General features: G+C 57.0%; 1 protein-coding gene across 9 annotated transcripts in view; it reads right to left on the bottom strand.

The window, feature by feature from the left end:
• Positions 1-6,047: 6,047 nt before the first annotated feature.
• Positions 6,048-10,847, bottom strand: part of Stk40 (serine/threonine kinase 40) — a 49,458-nt gene continuing 44,658 nt past the window's right edge. For all 9 annotated transcript variants that reach the window (XM_047545670.1, XM_047545679.1, XM_047545640.1 and 6 more), the window contains 4 exons: positions 10,272-10,416; positions 10,053-10,172; positions 9,599-9,683; positions 6,048-8,323 (listed from right to left, as the gene is read on the bottom strand). In XM_047545670.1, the coding sequence (XP_047401626.1) occupies positions 8,105-8,323; positions 9,599-9,683; positions 10,053-10,172; positions 10,272-10,416 (569 nt within the window). In that variant the 3' untranslated portion in view covers positions 6,048-8,104. The remainder of the gene's footprint in view (positions 8,324-9,598; positions 9,684-10,052; positions 10,173-10,271; positions 10,417-10,847) is intronic.

The raw sequence follows: 10,847 nt of genomic DNA, 5'->3' as shown, positions 1-10,847 counted from the left end.
CCGGACGCAGCCGATGGACCAGCGGCGGAAAGTTTCCTCGGAGGAAAGAGGAGGGGCGGGGCGGGGCGGCCCGGGAGGCGGAGGAAGGGCGCCGCAGAGGAAGGGGAGCGGGGCGAGCGCGGCGGGGGCGGCGGCGTGCGCCCCCACAGGAAGCCGCCGGGAGGCCGCGGCAGGGGCCCGCCCCCAGGCCACTACTAACAACAACAATAACACCGTTATTAATAATGTTCTCCTGTGCCTTGGTGCCAGGCAGTGGGCCAGACACTTCACATGTTCTGCTTTAATTCGTGACAACCCAATAACGTGGGTATCATTATCTCCATTTCGCAGATAAAGTTGAGTAACTTCACCCAGACGGTCAGGATTTGAACCCACAGCTCTCTGGCCCTAGCGCCAAGGCTCTAAACCATTTCCCTCTACCCTACTTCTTTCCCAGGGGCACCAACATCCCTGCCCCTCCTCCCCAACCCTTCCCAGACCCGGGCACAGGTTGCCAGCACCCCTAGGTCCTCAACCTTCTTGGAAGGAAGGAGGCGCTCGGCCCCTCCTCCCGGGGCCTAGGCATGAGAGTGTCCAGCTGGCCGAGCTCTGGTCTGGTCCTGCAGGGTTAATGATTGTTGGACTGTTGAGCCAGGATGGGGCCAGGCTTGCAGACCCAGACCCTGCAAGGGGCCTCTGCTTGTGCAAAAGAGCTCCTGGGCTCCTCTTCACAGAGCCCTTGTTGCAGAATGCATGCTCCCCTCCCCTAAACCTGCCCAGGCACACACACATGCATACAATGTGTGATCAGTGTGTGCAGCTGGGGTCTTCTTTCCTTCTGCCCAGTACCCTCCTCACTGCTCCATACCTTCCCCCCCTGGTGTTGGAGCTGGGGTGAGGGGGAGGCCTTCTTGGCGGGAGCCTCAGAGAGGAGGAGGGAAGGAAGGGGGAGAGGAAATTGCAGACATAGCTGAAGGCTCTGCCTGAGGCCTGTGGGCCAGCGACCCCCTCCCTGTCCAGGCCGCAGACCCCCCACTCCACCAGTCCTGAAACTGGGTTCAAGTAGAGGGCAGATCTAGATGGGGAAGTGACTAGGACTGACACCCACCTGGATGACTGTTTACCCTGCTTCTTGAGTGGTGTGGAGGTATTTCTGCCCATATCTGTGTGGTTGCCTGTTTCCATTTCAGAGTACTTGATTATGTTTGCGGGGTTGGGCATGATCCGTTGTACATACAGCCTCTGGTCAGCAAGTGCTGAGAGTGTGTGCCTAACCCTTCCTCAAAAATGGGGATTTAGCTGTAAACAAGACACCGATCCTTGTCCTCACGGAGCTGACACTAACTTGGAAAGAATGCATAGAGAAGATAGTCTCGGGTACCGTGAGGTGCGCAGAGAGGATGGGTGAGGGCGATGTGGTGAAGAACATCTGGGGGTGATTTGCACAGGGGCATCAAAGTGAGATCTGAATCTTGCTGAGGGGGCAGCCAGGCCAGAATCTGGAGGAGAGTGTCCAGGCAGGGAAAGGGAAAAGGGTCTGGGGTAGGAGCATGCTTGGGGGTACCTGGCTCACAAGGCCAAAAACCAGCGTGGGCACCTGTGGGCATGGGAGAGAGTGATCGAAAGGGAGGGGGAAGTCATGCAGGGGCTTGCATTTGATGAGTGTAGTGGGGAGTTCTGGAGAGATTTAAGCAGGTGTTGTGGTCTCATGACATTTTGGAAAGGCCCCTGTGGTGGCTCAGTGCAGGGTGGGCCACAGGGGTTCAAGGGTGGAAGCAACAGCCAGCTGGCTGGCAGTCATCCCAGTGAGCGGCTGCCAAAGCCTGAACAGGGATGGCCACTGGAGGAGGGGGATTAGGTTGGTGGTGTGTGGAATAGAGTTCCTGTGTGGACTTGGACATGAGGGAAGGAAGAATTTAGACTTGATCTTGGGCGGGAACACCTGAGGAAAACTGATGTGGGAAGCAGGTTTTGGGGGGAGTGAGAATTTCATGTTAGATGTTAGATTTGAGGTGCCCATTAGATACCCGGGTGGAGGTGTCACAGAGGCAGGTGGAACCCCAAGCTCCAGGTACCATTTCCAGTCAGGAAACCAGATAGATTTAACACCAAAGGAGTGGTGGATCATCTAAGGCAGAGGAACAGAGAAGAAATCTGTCTAAGGCATGAACCCTGGTCACCCAACCCTGGGTGAGGGTGGGGGTTACCTGGAGGAGGAGTCTACAAAAGGTCAGTGATCTTTTGTAGAAAGAGAAAAACCAGGCCAGAGCAAGGACATGAGCAGCTGTTACAGGAGACTGAGTGGTAAAGGAGAGGCCAGAATCTAAACCCTGGCTTGGGTGACCCTGACATTGTTAGTGATGCTGGTGGGTTTCCATGGTTTACGTACGTCTCTACTTCTTCAAGACATGCGGGTGACTGGCTGATTGCACAGATAGCACAGTTGCTGTTGCTGGGAGTGCGTTGACATGTTTAATACCTGCCATCCACGTGAGTACAGGTGTATGCTGTGCTTGTGCTTGTATAACCCTGTGCACTGAGGGGTATTCACTTCAGTTTCTGTGGCGCCTGCCTGAACCCCTGTGAGTGTAAGCAAGCATGCTTCTCTGCGTATGTGCAGAGTGCGGTGGGATGTGTTTCTGTCAAGCTGTTTCCATTCATCTCTATGCTGTGCAGATCTCTGCGTACCTCTGCCCACAGGCAAAGGCGTGTCTGTGTCTGGGTTGGCATGTGATATGTGTTTGCCATGGGTCCAGTGTGACTCAGCCCTGGGGAAGCAGGTGACCATGCTGGAACAAGGGGAGTATTGAGACAGTTGCCAGTCCCTATAGAGAGAGGGACACACAGTACCAAGTGCAGCCTTCTCTAGGGGGATGCACAGAGCCAAACCAGGCCTGGTGGGAGAAGTGGCAGTGTTGTCTGGAGGGTTCTGAGGAGCCAGGGCTGCTCCTGGAGGCCCTGGGGAAGGTGCCTGAAACAACCAGCCAATGTCATCTGCTTTTCCTAGCTTGCCATCCATCCTGGCTGTAGGTCTGCCTAGCCACCCGCTTTAGTCTTGTGGTTGGGCTCCCTCTGCATGTCTGTCACCTACCTGCCCGTCTGCCTCGCATCCTGCCTGCGTATTCATGTGCTAATCTCCTACCACCCCCCATGTCTCCCCAGAACTTAGCTTCTGCCAGTCAGGTTACCCTCCTGCTGGCTACTTCTATCTGCCTGGGAGACAAGGGCTTTGTCTGTCACTTGGGAAGGCACAGGGTGCTCCTCAGAGGAAACAGGAAAGACAGGTCTCCATGGGAGGTCAAGGGGGTTGAGATCCAGAGACTGTGGGGAGGGGCCTCATGGTGCAGTACATTTCAGGACCAATGCAAAGCATTGTTCCCTCCCCCTGTGGCCCAGCTGGGGCAGGCTCTGGCCGCTGCGCTGCTGACACTGGGCCTCCCCCAACCACAGTGGTAGGTTTTGGATGAAGGCAAGGAGACTCACCCAGGGCTTCCTGTGGTCTGCCCAGTCCTGGGCATGATTCCACTCCAACACCCAGGACAGCTGCTGAGACCAGGGTATTGGGGGAAATTTGTTCAGGAGAAGGAATAGAAATGGATATTGAGTCTCCTCCTAGCGCCTGACACTCCCTGTGCTGTTTGTAGTATGAATTCCATTTGACAGGAGGAAAATGAGGCTCCTGCAATGAGATCCACGACTAGTATACGGATTTATATTTTAAATCCTAATTTAAAAAATGGATAGTGAATTTTTTGGTCCTATGATATAAAATAAAAAGGAATGACATGAATTTGTGAACTGATCCCTTGCCGGGAGGCGGCACCTATGTGCAAGCAGACGCTGGAATATTGCAGTTGTGTTGTGTGAAATAAACCTTGCTAAAGTTCTTAACAATATAAAGTACAGATTTCCTCCACTTTACCCAGCAGTTAGATTTCCATCTTTTATGTTGTGTCCTTTGTGTGTTTATGTGTGAAATGGAGTTAGATTCTTGGCTCTGGTCATTATAAACAAAATTTTCCCTTATGTTGTGCAGGTTGCAGAATCTGCTCTCCTCATGGGGTTGTCTGAGATCCCTGGTCCCCACCCTCTAAATGCTAGCAGTGTCCTCAAGTCATTGTGACCACTGTCCCCCACACTCCTACAGTGGACAACAGAAAAGATTCTTGCCGTCCTCCAAGAAGCTCATCAATTGAGTATGGGAGAGAGAATCATAGAGTGGACAGGTCAGGTTTTGATAAGCACAGTGAAGGACAAGTTAAGTAAGGGGTTCCAGAAGACCAGGTGGACGTGGTGAGGGAAGGATCGGAGGAGGTGACATTTTGGGCAGAGTACACCCATGAGGTGGGAGGGAGCTGTGCAGGTAGCTATCTAGGGAAAGAGCCTTCCAGCAAGAGTGGCCAGTGCCAAGGTCAGGTGGAAGCATGCCTGGGCGGGTGAAGGGGCGGACGAGCAGTCAGGAGGTGGCAGGTGCGGAGCCTCAGTATGGGCCTTCAGGAGCCACAAGGGCCTTCGGATTGCGTTCTGCCTGGGGTGGAAGCCCCTGGAGGGCTGTGAGCTGGAATTGGGAAGGCTCACTCTGGCTGCAGGGTGTCCCCGGGACCAAGGCCTGGGAGAGGGAGGAGAGAGGGCTAATGCTTGAGTGGGGGCTTGGGGCTGATTCCAGGCAGGGCTGGGGTGGCCAGGAAGGGAGACAGACATACAGGCTGACTTGGCTCTGGAGCCGGAACAGCTCAGCCACCAGGGCTCGCTTTCCTCGCTTCCTTTCCACTTCAGATAGCTCTGCAGTCTGGCCTCTCTGAGGACCCTGGAGGCCAGCCGGTGGCCAAAAGGGATGGAAACTTCTTAGTTCTTACTTTGTCTAACCTCTCAGGAGCACAGGAGGCTGATCGCACCCACATTTTGGTACGGCCCTTGCTGCCAGGGCTCCCAGTAATAACTTGGGAAGGACAAACAATCCCCGTTCAGATCAAAAACTCAACAGTTGTGTGTGCCACTGTGTAGACCCAGTTCTAAGTGCCGAGGCCACGGGGCGGGGGGTCGGGGGGGAGCAAAACAAAGCCCTGCCTGCCTGGGACTCGCTGCCTGTGTCGCTGTGGAGGTGCCAGGAGTCATCTGCACACTGAGCGAGGCTGAATGGGTGGCGGGGCAGGAGTGGGACTGCGGTGGATTCAGGTCCAGGGGCAGGGGCAATGGTTGGCAGGGCCAGTGTGGCAGGGGTGGGCTGGGAGCAAAGGCACATCCTGACAGGGTGGGCATCAGGACAGGCAGGGTATGGGTCAAATGATGGTGGTGGACCCTGGGCACCTGGGGTAGAGTGAGGGCTGAGGGCGCTGGTGGGGGAGGGGCTGCCCGGAGCAAGGCAGGTCCTGCCAGGGCCTTCACACACCTTGGGGAAGCATCTCTTGCATTAGATGCCTGCCCAGGAAGGGACCCCATACACATGGATCTGCTCCTTTCGTGCTGGGCCTGGGTGAGGGTCCGGGAGTGCTGGGTGTGCTGGGGAGGGGTTGGCTTACCTCGAGCTTCACTGCTCAGGAAGTACAATCTCCAGTCTAAATTTAGGCGAGGGAAGGAAGGAAGTAAGGAAGGAACCGACCCCCTGGGCTTCCTATGGAGGGTAGCGCAGGGGAGGGTGGTGCAGGAAAAGGCCTGGTCTGGCCTGGACAGGCCTGGACACACGGGCAGTCTGTCTGCCTAGGTTCCCCACCCCACACAGGTCGTGGACAGAAAGAATCAATGCGCTCCAGCTGCAGTGGCTCTGGGACCCTTCCTGCCTGCCCAGGTCAAGGGCTAGGCCAGGTCAAGCGGGAGCTCCCACCAGACACCTAGCTAGAGGCTGGACCATGGTCTGGGAAAGGAGAATGCTGGATGGTAATGGGTCCCCACCCTGTCAGACCACCTGAACATGGGGTGCTGCCTGTTGGCTGGGGGTGGGGTGCCCCTGATAGCAGGACCTAGAGATGCAGGGAGCTGCCTAGCTGGGATGGGAAGGGGCAGGGTGGGGTGGTGCAGAGATGGAGGCACGGAGCAGGGCAAGGACGGCAGACACTACAGGCCACACTGGCTCCAGATCAGGAAGTTTTATTGCTGACATGCAGGAAGAGTCCCCATGTAGTACAAAAATATGTCTTTATACAAACTTTTTTGTGACTTTTTCCATTTTCTTTACAATAGGACTTCTCCCAGTGTGTGAAACCAGTGAGGGCAGACCCCGATCTCCTCTCCTGCGTTTCGCCAGAAGTGTAACCAGACACGTGGGTTGACCTTGGAAGGAACCAGTCTGTCTGCTACGGCTTTGCAGACCTGAGGATATTGCTTTGAAAAGGAGACAAATCACACATGGAAAGCAGGCCCTGGCAAGGCCTCAGTCTCACTGGAGGACAGTCACAGGGCTGGGAGCCCATGCTGACTACATTTCTGCTCCCTTAGGAGAATTTTCTTTATCAAATAAATATAGAAAAGAGGCCTCCCCACCCCACAGCACCATACCCTGGCTCTCAGCGGCTGGATGGCTGAGCTAGAGGCAGAGCTGGGTGCTCTGGGAGTAAGTGCTGAGCTCAGGTGGGCTCCCACAGACCCACCAAAGCAGAGGCACGAGGCGCCCAAGTGCTGGATTGGGAGCACGGGAAGGAAGGGGCGTGGGCAGCCCTGCTACTGCTGGCAAGAGGTGGCCCCATTTTTTCCAGATGGGGAAACTGAGGCACAAGGAGGTTTGGGAACTTGCCCAAGGTCACTCACAGTGAGTCAGTTTTTTTGGGGGGGAGGGGACAGTTCACACTCTGGGAAACATTGTTGCCTCCCCAGTGGGAAGCAAGGACAGGTAGAAAGGGCCTTCCACTGCCCGGAGGGGACACTCAGCCTCTCTGAGGGTACACAGGTGGGGGGGGTAGGCCTCTGGGGGAGGATCTTTGCTTGGCACCAAAAGAGCCAAATGGAAAGGGGGAGCAGAGGGCATTCTGGTGAGAACAGCATTTCTGGCAAGACGGGCATCCACTTCAAAATCTCGGCTCAAAAGAGGCAGCAGGGCTGTTCTCAGGCCAGGCGGGTAGGTCCCCAATCCCTCGGATTCTCCCCACAAGCCTCCTACCCCATGAAGGCCCCTGGCCAGGGTCCGTCAGGGGAGACACATCATCTGCTGAGGCAGGGTGGGAGGGCAGATGCCCCAGCTCCTTCTCAGAACGTAAGGGGCGGAAGCAAGACAGCATGCAAGCAGGGCCCGTTCCCGGCCAGGCCCAGAGCATCCCTCCCCAGCCCGGTCACGGCTCCCTTCACATTGCGTTCCATGTTACCTGGGTACCACGTGAAGGAGGAAGGAGGAAGGAGGAAGCAGGGCTAACACGCATGTGCAGCACCTCAGAGAAGCTACTGAGATGAGAGACAGAGCCAAGTCTAGAAAGGATTCCCACCACTGGAAACAGGCCCAGGCGGCTGGGAGCGGAGAGAGGTCCAGCCAGGAGGGCTCCTCTTTGCCTGGGGTGTGGAGGGAACCCTCATGTGGGCGGCCGACCCCTGCGGTCCAGCCAGGCTGGGACAGGGAGTGGCCATGGGCTGAGCCACCTAGAGATGGGAGAGAACTTGGTTTCAGTAAAAAAATAAATATATTTGAATAAGATGAGGTGAAGGTTTTCCAAAGCTTGGACTGAGGGGCTGGGGTCAGAAGGGAGGGATGGCACAGACTATGGGATGGGGAGCGGGGAGGTGGGCATTCGTTTTGGGAGCCAGCAGCAAGCTGCACTTTCAGCTTATTTGGACTGTGGGGAGCAGCAGTCCCCAAGCCAGGCGGATGCCAGCTGGGTCAGGGCTTGGGGTGAGTGGGTGGGCTCCCTCCTCCTGTCACTCAGTCCAGAGACAGCATGGTTAGAGACAGAGGTAGATTAAAATGTCATGATTAAAAGCAGATTAGTTATCTAGGCTTCTCAGATTAAAAAAACCAAACAATCAAGCAATCATTCCAAAAGGTAGCTTCGTGGTACCTCTGCTGACCCCACATGTGACCTGGGCTGTCCCTGTCCCTGCCCTGTCCCTGTTGCAGCCTGGGAGAGTCCAGCACTACAGGGCCCAGCCTCAACAGGGCTGAGGGCCGAAGAGGTGGCGCTGGGGCTGGTGCCCCTGGCTGAGGCTGCTATTTCCGCAGGTAGCGCTGAGCCAGAATGGCGGTGTCCAAGGAGGTCATGGGCTGTGCGTCGTGGCCCAGCCGTCGCACTGGTGGCACGCTGCCGAACTGTCTCTTGGGCACCCAGCTCCGGGCCTCGTGTATGGAGCTCTTCTCCTCGGCCAGCAGCAGCTGCTGCCGCATGTAGTTCTCAAACTCGTACTGAGAGCACTCTTCTGTCACCTTCGCCTGTGAGGCCCGGAGGGACGGACACACAGAGGGCAGCGGAGAGAGAAGACGTGGTGAGTGCTGGGCACCTGGCTCCTGAGGCCCTTCCCAGGCACTGCACTTTGGGCACCACGGAGCCTGGAGCCAAGTGTGGGTCCCTGAGCGGTGGCCTCCAGCTGATGGCAGGGCACACTGCTGGCTGCCATGGTGGTCGCTGTGGCAGGCTTCGGCTGCAGCCCACACCTGAGCCCCTTCACACTCTCATCCTCTCCTGGATGAGAGAGAGGTGGCACCAGCTTCCTCACGTGAGGGCAGGGGTCGTCTCCCCTCACAGACACAGGTGTCAGTGTGCACCAAGGAGTAAGAGCAAAGCTTGGGGCTGTTTCTGTCAGCCCTACACCCGGGGCCCGCTGCTGAGCTCCCCAGGCACAGGTCGGCAGTGTCAGAAACCGCGCCAGTCATCAAAGAGGAAGCGGGGCGTCAGAATCAGACGTGGGTTCAAGGTTCAGCTCTACTACTTCTAAGCTGTGTGACTATGGGGAAATCATTTTACTTCTCTGAACCTGATTCTTCCCTTAGAAACTGGGGATAAGAACACAGGCCACACAGGCCGTGGGAGGGCTCGCTGAGATGTAGTGGGTAGGCACTTGGTGCATGCGAGTGATGATGGTTTCATCCCACCGGAGAAGGTGAGAGGTGGAGGGCAGGCCCAGAACTCTCTTCTCAAGGGCCTAGATGTTCCAGGGCATGGCCCCTCCTGCTTGCCCACTGCTTGCTACAGAGTGCCAAGGTAGGCCGAGAAGGGAAGGTCCTTACGACACCTCTCAGGTCTGGCAATCCCCCGAGGGACAGCCAAGCCCTGCCGTCCAGGGGGCAGTCTAAGATCACTGATGGTTTCTGTCTAGAGCTCAGGTCTCTGCCCCTACCCAAGGCCCAGCACTTTCTCCAGTGTAGGGAACTGGGAGGAGAGAAAACAGGGATAAATGAATCATCTGGAAAATGAAAAGCAGGAAGGGTGAGAAAGAACCCAGTGAGTCAGAGGGGTAGAGAAATGTGACTTGGGCAGGAAGAGGAAGCTCAGAGGGCCAGGCAGGGCCTCCTGCTGTGGGGCCTCCCAGAAGCTGGTCGTGGGACCATGGGATCTCTAGCTGAGGACTACACAAGGCAGGCCCCAGGCAGCTCAGGAGGAACACTAAGTCTCCCTTCCCACTCCGAGGGCTGGGGAGAAGTGAGGAGGCCCCGTGCCTACAAGGAGCTGCCACCTGGAACCTTGCCCCACCTGCCCTCCCCACTCACCTCCTGGGAGCTGTCTGCATTGCTCATCTGGTCATCGATGTCAGGAACCACTTGCAAAGGCCCGCTCAGAGATGACAGGGACTGCCTGCAGGAAGGCAGACTGGTCAGGCTGGCTCCAGGCAGCCCCCACTGCTCCAGACTTGGCTGGGGTCAGCCAGCCCTGGCCTGATCCAGCTGACCGCTTTTCTGAGCTCCATTTGCTGGTCCCATAAAGGGAGAAATGTTTTCCTTGTGGCTGTGGTGAGCACTCAGAGAGGCAATGCCCATCCCACAGCTGGCAGGATCTGGCGCCACAGGAGACACTAGCCTGTGCTCTGCCTGCACCCTCCCAATCTTGCCCTCAGGGAGAATCTGGACATCTGACTGCCTGGAGAGAAATGGGCTGAGAGCGGTCTCTTCTCTGCATAGGACAGGCAGGACACCTGGGTGCCCGGCCCAGTGCCAGCCCACTTACCACGAGGCAATGATGGCACTGAGGGCTTCCAGGACATCGGCGGCGGCCAGGCGCTGCTGGGGGTCGAGGACCAGCAGTTTCCGGATGAGACACACAGTGTTCTCAGAGACGCGTCCATCCCTGACCACAGAGATGGAGGAAGGAGGGCTCAGCAGGGCACCAGGGGGCTGGGGCTGACCCAGGACTCAGGCTCCCGCCCTCCCTGGACGCAGGACTCACTCAGGGATGGTGTACTCGGCGGCCTTGATCTTGCGGAAGAGCTCCTGGGGGATGCTGTCGTAGAAGGGGAACTGGCCGTACAGCATGGTGAACAGCACCACGCCCAGGGCCCACATGTCGCTCGGTTTGCCCCTGTAAGGCCGGCCTGGGGGCAGAGAACACCATACTCAGTGGCAAAGAGGTCCACGATGCCCCTCTGCTGGTTAGTGCCTGCCATCCCACCTGGGGCCTCTCTACCTGCCATTCCCACTTCTGGTCCCCTGCACCCACTTGCTCCCAGAGCTAGCACAATGCAGTCCTGGCTTCTGCTCAGAGTCCCTGTCCCCAGGAAACCTGGCTGCACAGGGCAATGCCTTTCCTGACCCCCTGACCTCTGTAGGGAAGGATCATGCTCTTCCATGCCATCTGCTCTGATGGACTGCAAGCCCCTGGGAACTGAACCTGGCTCGGAGGCAGCAGAGCAGCTCCCGGGGCAAGTGGTCAGTGATGTTTCCAGAACAGACTAGTGGCTCTGGGCGAGTCAGCCACTCCACCCCCCACCACTCTCCTCATCCCATGCTTCCTTTATGGCACTGA

Source organism: Sciurus carolinensis, chromosome 1 (genome assembly GCF_902686445.1).
Source record: "Sciurus carolinensis chromosome 1, mSciCar1.2, whole genome shotgun sequence".
Taxonomy (NCBI): Eukaryota; Metazoa; Chordata; class Mammalia; order Rodentia; family Sciuridae; genus Sciurus; species Sciurus carolinensis.
This window is presented reverse-complemented; position numbering and strand designations above follow the sequence as displayed.